Source organism: Felis catus, chromosome A3 (genome assembly GCF_018350175.1).
Source record: "Felis catus isolate Fca126 chromosome A3, F.catus_Fca126_mat1.0, whole genome shotgun sequence".
Lineage (NCBI taxonomy): Eukaryota > Metazoa > Chordata > Mammalia > Carnivora > Felidae > Felis > Felis catus.
The window spans coordinates 22,304,176-22,321,110 of NC_058370.1; the positions used below are offsets into that span (position 1 = coordinate 22,304,176).

General features: G+C 45.4%; 1 protein-coding gene across 2 annotated transcripts in view; it reads right to left on the reverse strand.

The window, feature by feature from the left end:
- Nucleotides 1–5,883: 5,883 nt before the first annotated feature.
- RPN2 (ribophorin II) overlaps nucleotides 5,884–16,935 on the reverse strand; it is a 60,684-nt gene continuing 49,632 nt past the window's right edge. The window contains exons 13-18 of one of the 2 annotated variants that reach the window (XM_006929762.4): nucleotides 16,022–16,108; nucleotides 13,939–14,034; nucleotides 12,153–12,228; nucleotides 10,503–10,632; nucleotides 8,926–8,973; nucleotides 5,884–6,209 (exon numbers count right to left, since the gene is read on the reverse strand). In XM_006929762.4, coding sequence (XP_006929824.1) covers nucleotides 6,197–6,209; nucleotides 8,926–8,973; nucleotides 10,503–10,632; nucleotides 12,153–12,228; nucleotides 13,939–14,034; nucleotides 16,022–16,108 — 450 coding nt within the window. In that variant the 3' untranslated portion in view covers nucleotides 5,884–6,196. The remainder of the gene's footprint in view (nucleotides 6,210–8,925; nucleotides 8,974–10,502; nucleotides 10,633–12,152; nucleotides 12,229–13,938; nucleotides 14,035–16,021; nucleotides 16,109–16,935) is intronic. The other variant, XM_003983488.5, reaches the window with a different exon arrangement.

Consider the following 16,935-nt stretch of genomic DNA (forward strand, 5'->3'; position numbering starts at 1 on the left):
ACAAGTAAATATAGAAATGTTAGATGGCAGCAGTTGCAAAGGAGAAACATTTAAAGGGTTGAAGAGTGTGGGAGGGCATTTTTGTATCTAGAATCCATACTTGTGCTGTGCTGTGGGCAGGGAGGGCCTCAGTGACGGGGTGACATTTGAGTAAAGGCCTGAAGGAGGAGAGGGGGGTTGGCTGTGTGAGTATCTGGATAAAGAACATTCCAAGCAGAGTGAAAACCCAACACAAAGGCCCCGAGGCAAGAGCATGGAAGGAGAGGAATCAGAGCTGGTAGTTATAGACCTGGCTGTCCAATATGGTAGCCATTAGCCACATGTGGATACTGAACACTTGAAATGTGTCTAGTACAAGCCGGGATGTGCAGTAAGTGTAAAATAGACATTGATTTCAAAGACAGTATGAAAAAAGAATACAAAATACCACAATGTTTTTTTTATATTGGTTATATAATAATATTTTAGATATACTGGTTTAAATAGGATATTAAAATTAATTTCACCTGTTTCTCTTTTACTTTTTAAAAAAATATCTTTCTTAAAAAAAAAAAAGAAACTGGGGAGCCAGGGTGGCTCAGTTGGTTGAGTGGACGTACAACTTCGGCTCAAGTCGTGATCTCATGGTTCATGGGTTGGAGCCCTGCATCGGGCTCTGTGCTGACAGCTCAGAGCCTGGAGCCCGCTTCAGGTTCTGTGTCTCCCTCTCTCTGCCCCTCCCCTGCTGGTGCTCTGTTTCTTTCTCTCAAAAATAAATAAACATTTAAAAAAATGTTTTAAAGAAACTTATTCTTTAAAAGATTTTATTTATTTATTTATTTACTTACTTACTTAAGTAACATCTACACACACTGTGGGTCTTGAACTCACAACCCTCAGATCAGGAGTCCCATGCTCCACCAAATGAGCCAGGTACCCCCCCACCCTTTTTTTTTTACATTTTTATGGTGGTTACTAGAAAATTTAAAAAGCACCCATGTGGCTTGCATTACATCTCTATGAAATAGTGCTGGTAGAGCTAATCCTTTTGAGTTAAAAAAAATTTTTTTTAATGTTTATTCATTTTTAAGAGACAGAGAGAGAGAGAGAGAGACAGTGTGAATGGGGGAGGGGCAGAGAGCCAGGGAGACACAGAATCCAAAGCAGGCTCCGAGTTGTCAGCACAGAGCCCAATGTGGGGCTCAAACCCATGAACCTTGAGATCATTACCTGAGCCAATGTCAGACACTGAACTGACTGAGCCACCCAGCACACTTTGAGGTTTTGCTATAAGGGAAAGCAAAGAACTGAAGCCACCGACCACAGGTACCTGGGCCAGTGACTACTCAGCTTTTTCTATTGATGAACCATTTCTCACCTGGGCCAGATACCCTCGCGTATCATTTACCCTACACATACCTCTTAGAATCCATCAACTTCCCGGGGGGATAAATTGTTCTATATTTTGCTTTGAGCAATGGTTACACCAGTGTAGTTAGATATAAACATTCATTGAGCTGTACACTTAAGATTTGTATATTTTGCTGTAATTAAAAAAACAAAACAAAACAAAAAACCAACTATGAAAAGTCCGGGTGATGGGAAGTCTGTTTTGATTAAAAGTGCAAGAAGAATCACAGCATTTTGGAGTCGATGGGGACTCAGAGACAAGCAATCCCTACTCCCATTCTGCAGCCAGGGACACGCAGCACTGACCTGGGGCCTGGCAGGCAGGTCTCCTGTCTCCCTGCACCAGAACTGTAAAGCCAGCTTGATTCTTCACAGGGTTTAGACCACCTGCTCTCCCTGGGAGTCCCCAGTTTACCCTCCAAGAAAGAATGTCAGGCGTGGGAAAGGCTCTGCAGGGGACCACTGTGGCGGCTCTGCCGAGGAGACCATACCAACAATGGGGGACAAAAGCCCTCTCCAGAGGAGAAGGCTAGCCATTGAGGGCTGGCAGTCCACTTCAACCAAGAGAGGCGGGCAGGCCGAGAACCTGCCAAGGAAGGAGAACAAAGGAGGAAGCTGCTGAATGGTGGGCTCGCCATGGCCAGCCCCGAGGCCCCCTCCTTCCCCCAGACCCACCTGCTCATCTCTTTCCTCCACCCCGGCAGAAACAAACCCTGAGGACTCTCCCAACTTCCAATTAGTTTTTCAAATGAAATAATGACCACTGGGACCCACTGCTACTTGTGGTTTTCAAGGCGAATACAATTATAAAGGAAAAAACCATGATGGCCACAATTCTGGTGCTTTATCACCATTAACTACAACACTAATGGTCTTAAAAGACTTTACCCCTCCCCTCAGAGGGGCTGGGAGCTTCCCATTCCCTTGGGGGTCCTACTTAAGACCCAGTGTTATTTTTTTCCCCCTAAGGAAATGCTCTAATCAATGGGGGACTTGTCGCTTTTAATAATAATCCCTTATGTTTGTATTAACTTAAAGTTCACAGAGAGGTTTCCCATCCATTACCGCATTTGCTCCCTCCCACAGCCCTCTGGAGAAAGGCAGGGAGGGGTGGCCTCACAGAGGTCAGGCGCCCCAGCCAGGTCCCACCCGCGCAGAGGGAGCAAAGCCGGGAACCGATTCCTCATTCCAGGGCAGCGCTCTTATGTGGTTTCACGATTCCAGGTCCCTCAGGAAATGCGAGCTGGGGAATCGAGTGAATTAAACAAACAGACAAATAAACACGTGGACCTGGTACAAACTGCTTTCTGTGATCCTACTAATGACACACGGGAAATAACGGTGATACTGATACCTGCGCTGACCAGAGCAAATACGGAGTCAATGCTAAGCGCCAGGCACTGTGGTATGTGTTTTGGCTGTGACCTCATTTAATCCTTCTAAAGCTCTCAGAGGTATTATCCCCATTTTTACTGATGGGAAACTAAGACCCTGAGGGGTAAAGAAGGGCACAGAGCTAATCAAGCAGGTCAGCTGGGCTCTAAATCACCATGTTTAATACTTCTTAGAGAAAGCCAGGCTCAGCACTACTGCATTGTCAAAGAAAAACCAGAGCCACATAGTAAAAATAATAAGATTTCATTCAGGACTACTGCACTAGGGTGAAAGAGACCTCGGCATAGAACTGGGCCCAGTTCAGAATACGGCATTGGCAAGGGGGGGATTTATAGCCAAGGAGTAGGGTGGGGATAGGTGGATGGCTTCTGACCAAACGGACCTCAACAAGATCCCTGCTGTAGACAGGCCAGGGTGCTCAGATATCACCTGGGGGTTGGTAGAGGATGAAGGACCTGATCAGATATCGAGGTGGGGGGTAGGTTCTGGTCAAACTGACTTAGAATTCTTATTAAACTAGATTTTACAAGAAAGTGCAGAGATGGGTCCAGGAGAAGTTTCAGGAGCCTAAGAGACTCTTAAACACAGAGAACGAACTGAGGATTGCTGGTGGGGTGTTGGGTGGGAGGTTGGGCTAAATGGGCGATGGGCGTTAAGGAGAGCACTTGCTGAGATGAGCACTAGGGGTTATATGTTAAGCGATGAATCGCTAAATTCTATTCCTGAAATCATTATTACACATTATTACACTCTGTTCTGTCCCAGCATAAAATTCAAGTTGCCTAAAATTTGCCGTTGGTCCTAAAATAAAATCTGTGACCTTTACCACAGCCTTTAAAAGCTGTACTTGTTCTGGCTTCCAAGGATACCCTCCTCCTTGCTAACTACACCCTAGTTATACTGGCCTGCCTTCAGGTCGAACATGCCATGCCAAGCTCTTGCCTCAGCGTCTTTGCATATGTTGACCCTATGCCCAGAGTGCTCTCTCCCAGCTCTGCACAGGCTCCCTTTTGTCCTTCTGGTGTCAGCTTAGCCTTCCCAACCCCGCTAGGTAAAAAGTGCTTCCTTGAAAGCCCTTCAGATTGGCAGTCTGTTTTCCCTGTCCCCTCCAATTTTAAGTGGATCAAGGGCAGGGAACTGTCCGTCTTGCTCTCGGCTACAGCTCCACGCAGCACAGAGCGTGGCACATAGCAAGTCTGCTGTGCTTTACTCCCCAGCTCCTTTCTGGGTCCACAGGCCAACCCTCAACCAGCCTGGAAGCTGTTTTCTGACTTCCTTTCCTGCAGCCCCTATACTTCTGTTCTCAGGCTTTACCCTTTCTCTACACCTCCGTCCATCAGGTCTCATTGATCTGTCTTCCAGAATGGTACCCATCTGGTTCTAGGTCTAAGTCCCAGCTGGGTGGGCTCCCCCTGCTGTCATCCCTCCCCCACCATGGAGCTGGTGTGGTGCCAGCCTAAGTAGGGTCACTAGGAGCCACTCTAGAGCCCAGTATTACCCTTTCCCCACGGAGTGGGATAAGAAACAAACACTTAAAAGCAAAGAAGGCTTCCAAAGTCATAGTCGCCAGGAACCAGGCAGGTGAAATTGGCAGGTGGAACAGCAGAGGCGCCGTGCTGTGGTGAGAGGCACAGACCCCTGTGGGGACGGGGCTCCGGCAAGCTGGAAAGAGCAGGCCCCACCGACAGGGAGTTGCTGCTGCTCGGCTCCAGCTGATTGTTGCCATGTAGCAATCAGGCCCAATGTCACAGGCTCAGATTTTCTTTTTTAAGACAATCGAAAACCCAGCGAGCCTGGGTGGCTCAGTCAGTTGAGGGTCTGACTCTTGATTTCGGCTCAGGTCATGATCCCAGGGTCATGGGATTGAGCCCTCGTGTGGGGTTCTGTCCTGAGCATGGAGCCTGCTTTGAATTCCCTGCTCCCCCCCCAACCCCCCGTCCCTCTCCCTCACTTACATGCTCTCCCTCCCTAAAAACAAAAATAAAAAATGAAAAAAAAAAAAAAGAAGCCAGCACCCCCAAACCTGTATTTTTATTACTTTCTCAGTTGAGTTAGCAGCTTATTCGGTTTTTGAGAAAACATATGGATCAAGTAAAACCTATCAATGGGCCACCTCTGGTTGCAGCCTCTGGGAAAGGTGAGGCCTTCTTCCCACCTTGGAAGCAACCCTGTAATTGCCCACATCACCCTCTCTCACCTGTAGAATCCCATTCAGAAGTAGTCCAAAGTTCCAGAATCTCTTTTCCCCAACCAAAAATCCCAATTTCCTCACTGTAGTGAAATCCAGCTTGCACCGGAATGCAATCTGATTCAAATCATTTCTGCCTCCCAAATTCAATAAATACCATGAGGATTACCTGCTTTTCAAAAGTAATCTAAATGTATTTATGATGTTTCAATTAATAGAATCAGAGGTAATGAGAGAAGTATGTAGCTAGGAGCTAATTGGGGAAGGTGCCAAGAGCTGAGCCAAGCACTTTAGATGCAGGAAACTCCTTCAGTCATATGATGTAAGTACAGTCATTATCTCTCTTCTACAGAAGAAAAGGAGGCTTAGAAAACTTAAGCCACCGGCCCAATGTCCCTCACCCTAACAAGTGGTGACAGCAGGTTTGCTTAACACTGAAGTCTATACACTTAACCATATTATTCAATATTTCTTCTCTATGTGATAGAATATAACCTCCAGGTAATGGTGGTCCTGGACACAACTTCAAAAGGGACATCCTTGAGATATGTGTGTCCCTCTAAGAGCCTAAGAATACTCATGTGGCCCGCCTCCTTTTAAGACAATTCCTCCCCTTCCCCACTGCATGCCAAGCCCATACTTTGAAGGCAAAAGCAGAGGGGCCTTCAGATATCAACAGGACTCCTTTGCAGACAGATGGTGCCCACTACTGGAGAAGAAAAAATGCCCACTTTTCCAGGCAATTCTCAGTCCTGTTAGGAAAGAGGCAAAAAGGACTAAAGTAAAAAGGCCTGGAGAAACACCCCGGCCACCTTGTCAACAATACTTCCCAACTAAGTCCTCATGTTATATGTACCCTGGGGATCCCACCAGCCCAAAAGTACTAGAACAAACTCTCAATCGGGCCGTTGTTCCTGTTATTCTCTTTATTCCAAAACAGATTAATTACAAATTTCAACTTTTTAAATGCAACATCTGGCTAAGTTAGGAATATTCACAGCCTCTTGCTAAGGCACCATGCCAAAGAAACAGGACATTTGGGCTCACAGGTGTGCGCTCTGTGTCGGGGAAATAGAAAAACAACAAGCAAACATATAACCACAATTCTGACTTTTTTTTGTTTAAATAAAGTTTCTTCATTTCTCTTTACGAACTGTGAATTGTTCTTGACTCCTTTTCTTGATATTCATCTCAGCTTGCAGAATTTCTTTCCTTCTTCCGGCACTAATGTGCTGTTCTGAAAGAAAATGGAGACAAACACCAAATTACTGAAGGTTTCAGTTCGCTGTTACAGTTCCTAACTGGTGACAACAGAGAGACCCAAGGTTCTCTGCCATTTTAAGATCCTATTTATATAGGAATAATCATCAATCTATTAATTGTATTTATTTATCCCCCATCTCATTTCACAAGAGATTGTGAGACCACTAGTTCCAGCAAAAGCTGATGATAACATAAATACGAACAACAGCGCAAACCTGACGACTAGGAAAGAAAGTGGCATGTGGCGCTCTGACATGAGGTAATTCCAGGCACACCTCTCACAGTGCAAGGCCAGAAAGACAGTGTAAATTTCAACTAGGGGAAGAAAAAGGAAAGCCTAAAGAATGTCCATCTTCAATTTCCCACGCTCCGGGTCCGCCAACCAGCACGGGCCCTCACGTAGCTCGGACGATGACATTCCGGCCACTCAGGACAGAAACCCGCACCATACTCCTGCCATGCAGGTCTCCAGTCGTGTTCTTGCCAATGGTCAGCCTCAGTGTCTGAACCTAAGAACGATTCTCAAAAATGGAACTCAGCTCACAGAAAAACTCTAAGAGGAGACAAAAACCTCTCTATCTCTTATTCCTTCTTTCCCCATGGCTGCCCTACCCTCGACTCTACGAACTGAGGGGAAACATGAGAACGGAAATGACAATCTAGACAGCTGCTGTGCAGGTAGGAGGGTGAAGCAGCAAACAGGTGTTTCGGGCAGCTCCGGCAGGCAGAGGCACCGCGCCGACACGCACGCCGTCCTAAGCGGGCAGTTCTACCCAGTGGTGAGGGCTGACGCGATGGCAATGCAGTCTTGCAGAATGGTAGGCTCCAAACCGATTAATCCACAGTTCCAGGGGACACACACACAGGCACAGAACTAATCCTGAAGGCTGAAGTGAGTGCCCCTAATCCCCTGCCAACATGCAGAGGTTCCCAGGTGCACTAAAACGTGTGTGCTCCGGAACAACCATGAGGAGAGGAGAGCGTGAGTATGAAACAGGAGGAGCTGAAAGGGCAGCGGCCCACCAGCCTCCGTCTTGGCTAAGAAGGTACAGCCTCTATTGTGCCTCTTCAAATCGATGTCTGTCCTCAGATCAAAAGCACTTAGCTACCACAGACTTTTCTTTAAAATACTAGGCCCCGACCTCTGAAGTCCCAAACGTCCACATGATCAAGCATCTTTCCTCTCTCTCAAGCAGTGTGATTTGGGGGTAGCAGCAGCATGAGGGTAGACTATCTAAATAGCAAGAAAAAAAAAAATCAATCCAGAGTTATTTTGAAGAATTAAAGAGCTCAATATTTAGCAGAAAGGACTAGTTCTGAAAGTAAAATCTCAGAACAACTCTAATGCGGACAAAATCAACTGGGTATGTTAGGGAATGGGGGAGGACACAAGGGACTGACTACACAGGGGAACTTTCTGGAGTGTAGAAATAGTCTATACCTTGACTGAGGTGCTATTTACACGACTGTGTAATTTGTCAACATTCAGATTGTACTCAAAAAGGGCAACTTTTACTGGATATAAATTGTACCTCAATTAAACCCAAAACAACAAAACCAGGACAAACGCAGTCTTTGTGTTGAGGATTAGGTGTGCCAGCTTATGCTCACACATCAGTGAAAAGGCTCTACATTCCATGCTTTTGTTGATCTCCCTGGTCTGCAGAGGATTAAAAATTAGATGGTTCTGCTGCCTTGGCAGGGAAGCCACTTCCAAGGCAAGGGATCAGGGAACATGACTTGAAAATTCAAATACTTTCCTTCTCTATATGTTGGCCTAGTACAGGTGTCAGCAAATGATGCCCCATGGGCCAAATCCAGCCCACCACCTGTTTTTGTAAATAAAGTTTTATTGGAACACAGCCATGCTCATTTGTTTAGTCTACGGCTGCTTTCACATTATAGTGACAGAGTTGAGTAGCTGTGACGGAGACCATATGGTCTGCAAAGCCTAAAATACTATCTTTCCAGAGAACTTTTCCTGATCCCTAGTCTAGAGGAACTGATCAATGAAGCGCATACTCTCTCTCCTTCCCTCCCTTCACCTTGCTTTCACCTCCATCCTCATCCTAGGATTAATACCTAGGAAAATGGGTGATATTTCACTTGACATTTTAGTCACACAGGGATCAGCCCTGAACTACACCCCGACTTCTAGAAACCGGGGTTCTGATGCTGGCTTTGAGCTATGGCCATTAGTTCTTCGTAACAGAGAATCTCACCAAACCACACTGTTTGGCCCAACCAAAGATCAGTGTTACAAAAAGGCCTAGAAACAGTGACAAGGTGTGCCAGGATTTGCCATGGGACCATCATTTAATGAATTGAGATGTTCTGAACGGGGTCCCCTTTCAAGACGTCCAAGGTTGCATCTGTCTTATCCTCAACTCTGCTTTCCTCATCGAGAAAGGGGCTGCTGTCTATCAAGTACCCCATGGGCATAAGGGAGGATGGAGTCTAATGCAGCCAAAGCCAGGTCAAATTACCCTATCAGTTGGGCTCACTCAGGGAGTTTTGGTTTTTTGCCCTGGTCCACTAAGTTCAAAAATGGCCCCAGAATTCAGCTTTGGCTTGGGGAAGGTGGGGAGGAACGAGTGGGGCTGAACATCAGATAAAAAACTGACATGCATGAGGTGGGCAAGATGGGAAAGGGGCCCTGCTTCTGGGATGAGTCCACCCTTCATCTTTACCGTAGTGTCCTATATTTTGCCAATCTACTGCTCTGCTCTGCAGCGATCCTGCCAAAGGAAAGAGGGTTTGAGAATCAAGAAAGGACAGTGGGAAGAGAAATAAGCTTGAGAAAAGAAATGGCAAACACCCAACCAGAGCTTCCATTAGGGTCCGTGACTCCCCCAGTGGCAGAGTTTGTTCTAGGACTCACAGCAGAACTTTCTGTATGAGGGTGCGTGCATGTCCGTGTGCACACATTCTGGAGAGGGGATGAGGACCATGGTCTCTCTCCCCAGAAAATGTACACAATTTTAGGATTTCAGATTAGGAACTCCTGCTAAACAGGATCTAAATCAAATGGTTTCCAGTCCACTACTCCCCTGATTTGTACATCTTGTGTGGGCAACTTCCAGAAAAGAGAGAACTCAACAGAGCACAGCCTTTTGGCTCCCTGGGGTCTGGACTGGCTGCTGCAAGGGAACAGGGCTCTGCTTAGAAAAAACAGCTGAGTCCCTGGCTCTTTCTCAGATGCGATGCATAGTTGCCAAGTTAAGGCTCCTGGAAGGGCAGAGAAATGAACCAGCTGCCACTGCCGGTGCTAAGGGAAGCTCTGGTGGAACGTGGATCACTACAGGGAAGTGAGGGAGCACCTCGGGGCCAGGTCTCCACGAGGCGAGGCACTCAGCGCACAATGGCGACTCAGGCAGGGATGAGACAGGTGGCTCTCCCGCCTACTAATGGTCTCTGAGAAAGCCTCTCTGATCTGCCCAACTTAATTGGCAGCCATGTTGGAGGGCACAACACTATTGAGTTACATTCTTACAGCAAAAGTCCTGGAGAGGAGAAAGCAGGGCACATCTGAAAATGTTAACTTCCAAAGGTGAAAGCAATTCTGACCTTTTCTTACCGACCTTTCCGTGGCTCAAATCACCCAAGTTCTAATAAAGTCAAATCAATGAGAAACACCTATGTGACATTTAAATTTGCTTCTAATCCAGGTTCGAAAATCAAGCTGCCAGCAAGCTGCTGCCGTGCTGAGATCTGACCGTTTGTGTGAACCTAAGGTTGTCTGGTTCTCAGGGACGTGGTACAGGCTACCGAGCAGGGCTCCCTGTTAGAGGCTTCTTAAAACCTGTGGCAGTTGGGGGTGGGGGTGGGATGGGATGGGAAGAGCGTGGACCTCACACTTAGGAGGAAACGCTCCGTGAGTCTGCCAGGGGTTATAGAGGATTAGCTCTGGGGCATGGGAGGAGGACAGAATGGGATTCCCCGTGGCGAGTAGAGAACATTTTTATACAGCCAGCACATTAACAACGATCTTCTGCCGCACATGTTCTAATCCATTTTAATCTTCATAAAGCAATTATTTTCTTCCCTTGTTCTAATGTGTCAGGGCATAAATCACTGTGGTTTTAATACATTTAAAACTGATCACCAAGGCCCCTTTCGGACTTAAAAGGCTGGATTAAGGTGTCACACTTGCCCCTAAGGATACGAATCATTCTGCCACATACCCTTGTTGAAAGAGCTGGGTGAGCAGAGCTGACAAAAATATTTCTAATCCCACTCTGAGTCCCTGGCCCATCCTCAGCCTTACCTCTTGATTGCCTGCTGGGCCAGCATCCGATTGCCAGCCAGGAACGTCACGCTGCCCAAGATGGCCAGGTACTTCAGGGTCTGGAACATGTTGAGCTGAGTCCAGTAGACATACATGAGCCCCAGCATGGCTACAGGAACAGATGTCATGACAGCCAATTAAACTGCTGGACTCTGAAGAGGTCTCTATTTCTAGACCAGCTCATTTTATTCCTTTTATCTGGTGCCAGAAAATTAACTCAATATACTTACCTTGGCTACCGAGAAATTCAGAGGTAAAAATCAGATGTTAGCTACCTAAACTATCCAGTTCCATGTTCCAACTCACATCTATTTCCTCTAATGTAGGTTTTTTATTTTTGTTGGTTTTTTTTTTAAAGCATTACTATGATACAATATTTGGCATTCATTTTATTTTTTAAATTCTGAATGAAAGCATGCAGGGTTATATAAATGAATAATTTCCTTTCTATTAAAAAAAGATTATTAAGGGGATTTTGCCAGTGTGAGTAGGAAGGAAGCAGGAAGCACTGAGGAAGAAGGTTTAATGAAAAGGGCTCAGGCCTGGGCACTGGGAGCCCTGGGTTCTGGTCCAGGCTCTTCCTTGCCTAGCCGCTTCCATTTCTCTGAGCCTACATTCTCTCACTTGTTGAACAGGGAGGATCCTAACTCCTGCCCTGGGCACCCACATCACAGCTGTGATGAAAATCAAATGAGGGAATGTGCACAAAAAACACTCTGGCAAGACAAGTCATGGCTCTAAACAAATTTATATTCAGGTTCTAGTCTCAGCTTCACTCAGGAGGGCTATCATCAAACCCAGTAACTAGGCTGGTGAGAAAGGTCATCCTGTCAATTTTGCCCAGAAAGATGACGGATGAACTACGGCAGGGGTTCTTAACTGTTTCTGAGGTCACGGACCACTGTGAGAATCTGATCAAAGTTACAAACTCCCTCTTTCCTGAGAAAAACACAGACACACATTTGTCTAGAATTTTAACTGATTCATCTGTGGACCGCTACAGAATCACACACTATGGATGCACAGAGGGTGACTCCCCAAAGCGTCAACGAAATCAGAGAATACTGAAATCTCAGTGAAATGCAAGGCACCACAGATCCAACAGGGTCAAACGTCTCAAACGCTTAGCTGGTTTGTGAATTTACCGTCTTGTTATGTTTAGGTCCTAAGTTCTCAAGAGAATAACACGGGACAGTGTGGCCAACTGTGGAAGAAACTGTTTTCTATTACTGTCCAGACCCAGCCGCCAACAAACGTGAAGATCGATATGTGGGGAAAGATAACCTTTGGAAACTGCATTAATGCTCTTCATCCAGGAAGATGGCTCAATGTAAAGCTACGGCAAGTGAGTAATCTCTGGAAATGAACAGGGCTATTAAGTATGGGTAAATGGCCAGCCAACAGCAGCCTAGCACAATGAAACCCAATATAATGACAGCTGTTCTACGCTGATGGACCAAACAGGTTTATCATCATATTAACTGTCCTAAAAGGCCAGGAGGAAGAGGGAAATGTTATGCTATTAAGTCATTATAGTTAATAGGTTGTGGGTCTACTTAACAGGGCTTTTGCATGGGCAGGCAAAATGTCAGAGGAAGCTAAATGGAATTAGCAGCCTAGAGTGCTTACCAGCATGTCCCAGGTGAAAGATGATCGTGCTTGGAGCAAAAGTGAAGTTGGAGACATTGGCACCAATCCGGATCCACTGAACGATGGGGAGAGATAAATTAAAAAGACATTAGAACTTGAAAGGGAAGGCAACACATGCTATGTCAATGCTAATCCAATGAACAGCCCCAAGGGCTTAAAAGTTCATGTATACTTGAAGGACAGGAAATTTTTCCAAGTGACAGCCATCCTATTATAAGTCCTCAGGAAAAAAATTGTTCCCTTTTCTCTTTAGGAAGGCATTCCTATACCTGCTCTCAAATGTGCTCGAGTAACTCAAACCTGAACATCCTTTTTAATGACTGCAAACTCTTCTATTTTAAAGCAGGTGAAACCACAAAGCTGAAAGGTCACAGACTGCATTTATGATGAAGTAACTGGCACTCAGGCTAATTCCTCTAAAGTACTGGTAAGATAAGACCCTTGGCAGCCGGTAGGGTGCACGCTCCTGCTGTGGGTTCCATGCCTTTTGAAATTCTGATCACTCATGAGAACAGGTGCCCATACCCTCAGTCTGGTTTCTGAAAGACTGTGCCATGCCTTCCAGATTTAGACTGACCAATAATTCCTTTACTAAAATCAATGAATAAATTAGAAACACAGGCAGCTAACTTTCCAGAAGTAAGATCTAATGAGTTTTCCATACAGTTATCAAAATTCTCTGAACTTCGAGGATATGCTTCTTATATTTATAATTTGTAAAGAGAGACCAAAAGAAAATTATTAAAAAAAAATTCAAACAGTACACTGAAGTATAAAAATTTCCTTCCTTTATACTTCCTAAAAGGTCCTCTCCTTAGAGGTGACCAACACTAACAGATAATGCCTTTTCAAGGTTTTTACAAAGAGGACCATACTAAACATACTCTTCTACCCCTGGCCTTCTTCACCCAGTACATCTTGGCAATCTTGTCAATACCAGCATATAAATCTATATATTCTTTTAATAAAGTGCATATTATTCCATCATATGGATGTACCATAATTTATTTAACACTTGCTTTTATGAGGGTTTTGGGTTGTTTATGGTTTTAGGTTCACTGAAATGCACAGCCTCTGTTCTCTGTTGTTATCTTTTCAAAAAATTTATTTATTTATTTATTTATTTATTTATTTATTTATTTATTTACTTACTTACTTACTTACTTGTTTATTGAGAGAGAGAGAGAAACAGCAGGGGAGAGAGAGAGAATCCCAAGCGGGCTCCGAGCTATCAGCGCAGAGCCCGACACACAACGCAGAGTTCGATATCATGAACTGTGTTAGAGAGAATCCCAAGCGGGCTCCGAGCTATCAGCGCAGAGCCCGACACACAACGCAGAGTTCGATATCATGAACTGTGTTATCATGACCTGAGCTGAAATCAAGAGTCAGACGCTAAACCGACTGAGCCACCCAGGTGTCCCTCTGTACTCTCTTTTTATATAGCTATCAGCATTGGGCCTTGCCTTCTTCACACCTGACCTCATCTGAACACTCCTGCAGACTATCCCAGTCCATACACTTTTATCATTTTTTAGTGGCTATAAGGTACTTTCTCATGCCTCTCGTTTATGGATCAGTTGGCTGTTCCCCACAGTGGGGAATTTCAGTTATTCTAAAATTTTTTGACCATCGGTTCAGGTCACAGCTGCTGGACCCCTTCAGAGCTGTGCAGAGGCCAGAGCACAAAGCCTCCTTTAGAACAGCTACATCTGCTGAGTCTGGCGCCAGACACACGCTGCCCATGCTAATTACAGCTACTCACCAGAGCAAAGAGCAGGAGCAAGGGCGAGAGGATCAGGGCTGTGAACGTATTGGACACCACGGTGGGGGGCCTCTTCTCAGGCTCTCGGAACAGGTGCTGCCAAAAGAGGACGTACCAAGAGTATTTAAGAATGTGCCCTTCCCTGCAGGGGCTGCCATGTATACCAGGAACCAAAATGCCAATGACAGTCAAGAAGAAGAAATGCTTCCCAGAGGCTAAACCCTCCTGGAAGTGAGAGGACACTGGGCTTCTGCCTCTTCTCAATGCTGGCTTCTAATCCCAGAGGCCTCTTTCCAAAGACACCAGTCCCAGCTCACTACTTGGGCAACCCTCTTTTTCTCGCAAAGACTCACTGCCGTTTAGAGGTTAGAAAATGCAACCCATTCAGTGGCATTTTGCTTAGTGTCAGAGAGGGTGCCCAGGTATATGGATGGTTTGGATGATATATCCAAGGCAGGACTCTGGCTTTCATAATGCTTCTGGGTTCCTAGGGTGGCACTATCATATATTACTGCCCCACTTAAGTTAGCTCACTGGTGGTAACCTCACTCACTGTAAAAGAGCTTCACTACTGATGGTTCCAACCATAACTCACCCCTTCTGCATCCAGCCCATGGCTCTAAGGAAGCCCTAAATGAACCTTCTCTCTTCCTTGTTCTGCCTGATTTCCAGAATTGGAACCAGAAAGCTGGGCAAGCACTGCTCTGGTATTTCTTTGTTTTGCTTTGTTCTGAGAACCTCTGTATGAAGATATTTGGGAGGCTCATCTAGACAGTGTCACCCAGCAGGGTCAGTGATGGACTAGGGGTCCAGAAGACTTCTATTTGGGCCCAAGTAGAGGGGCAAGTTGCTTTACCAACTTTTTGCCTGTTTCTAACTGGAAAATCGGGGATGGGAGGGCAATGACCATCCTATTAGGTTTGCAAGGTGGCTGTAAAGACCAAATGCAATAGGGCATCTGACTGTGCTTTGTAAGCTCTAACATGTGCAAATTTAACTTCTTTTCAGTCTTTCTTCCAATGCACAGACTCATGTCTGTCTTTCCTTGCCAATGTCCAGCCAACCCAGCTCCAGGATGAGGCAACACCACCTGGGAGTCCTGTTCCCAAATTTTCACCTCAGTTCCTCTTTGCTGCCACTACCATTAAGGGATCTCTAACACCGTCTATGGCAGATCAGTCAGCACCCTTCATCCTCACAGTTGTACCTTCTATTTAACTGCATTTTACAATCTTAAACAATGCTGTATCAACATTAGGAGGATTTCAAAGAAGAATCCTACTACTTACACCCTTTGGACCCTTGTCCTTTTTTTAAATAGTGAAACAAGAGTAAGCAGTCTGCTTGGAACATCTCGACATTCATTCAGATGTGGTGTGAACAGTTTCCACATTACTACAGTATGATCATTTCTTAGGACTGCAAAATAGTCCACTGAGTGCGTCCACCTCAGTCTCCTTAACCAATGGCTCAAACTGCTTAACAATTACTATACCTATTTTGTTTATGTTTATTTTGTAAAATGTTTTAGAGACTTTTCAAAGCCTTTCTTCCTTGATCAGTTACTTATTTTGATTCTCACAACAGTCCTGTGGAGCTGAGCTGGGCTGGGCAGAGATTGCTAACTGTGTGCATGGAAGACGAATCCCTGGAGAGAGGATTGCCTGGGGGAGGAAAGCCCTATGCTCCCACCCAGTTGAGTTTTCCACCTATAGGCCCCAATAGCCCTGATTTCTGCAGGAGCAGAGAGGAAGAATGCCAAACCCATCAGTCCTGTAGCTGTCAACTGAAGGCTGAGCCTTCTGAATGTTTAGGAAAAACAGACTCTGATTTTGTGTCCAACTATCTGCTTTCAGGGAGCTGGTCACTGGGCTCTTTGAGCCTGTTTTTTCAAGTTCTAGGTTGGCGCTGACATTTGTCCCGTTTAATCTGTAGTGTGGTGAAGCCAAAACTATAAAATATTGTGTAAACAGGTTAAAGGAGATCCCAGAGCCACAGTTCAGGCATTCGCTGCCCTCTCTCGTTGTGCCCATTTTACGTATCTCCTCCATGTTTAGTGGGAGAGCCCTTAGGTTCCTTATACCTGAATTTCCTGTTTGGGGGTGAAAAGGTTCTTGGACAGGACAGTCGATGGAGCATCTTCTTCAGGGAACTTGATGACCACATCAGCCTAAAAAAATAAGGGCAGCTTTTAAAGGCACAGAGTAGAGAAGGGGTTGAAACAGGGTAGCATGCCCTAACTCACATGCAGGCCCATAACTGAAAACAGCTCCTAGCAGTCTAATCACTTCTGATCTATTAGCTGACAACTGAGGCAGTAAAAATGTCAAGAACAAAATAATAAGTATTTGTTGAAACTGCTTTTTAGAGCTAGAATTTCAATTTTCTACTGGTCTGGTGAGCCCCACAGAGCTGCTTAATACAAAAATCCCAGCTGGTATTCAGGCTGTTACAGTTGCAATCAGAAACTACTGGTGTCCCTGGGAAGTGTGATTTAGTCACAGAAAAAAGAAATGAAAATGTGCTCTCGTACAAAAAGCAGCCCGAAGTCCAGGAGAAGAAAAAAGGCTCTGAATACAATGCAAAGAAATGCAGCCGCCCCTTTGTCTTGCAGAGGGAGCGACCGCCATTCAAGGCCTGGGGTTTGGCCTCTGCTACCTTTCCAACCTCACCACCCACTGCTCTTGACCAGATGCAGGGGCTCCAGCAAAATGGACCCACTCAGGCCTCACCGAGAACATCTTCTGCGGGTCATTCCCCAGCCCCCAAATACAATTCTGACAAACCCCTGCAATTCTTCCACCCCTCACTCGAATGCTGTCTTTCAAGAAGTATTTCGCTCATCACATCCATCAGATGTGAGATATGGAGGTGAAGAGCACTACGTAAACTATAACACAGTATGCAAATATTGGTTAATAGTTTATTAGCATCTTGCATATTCTAGAATTCATCTGAATTATTTTTAAAATTCAAATCTTACCCTTTCCCACCCCA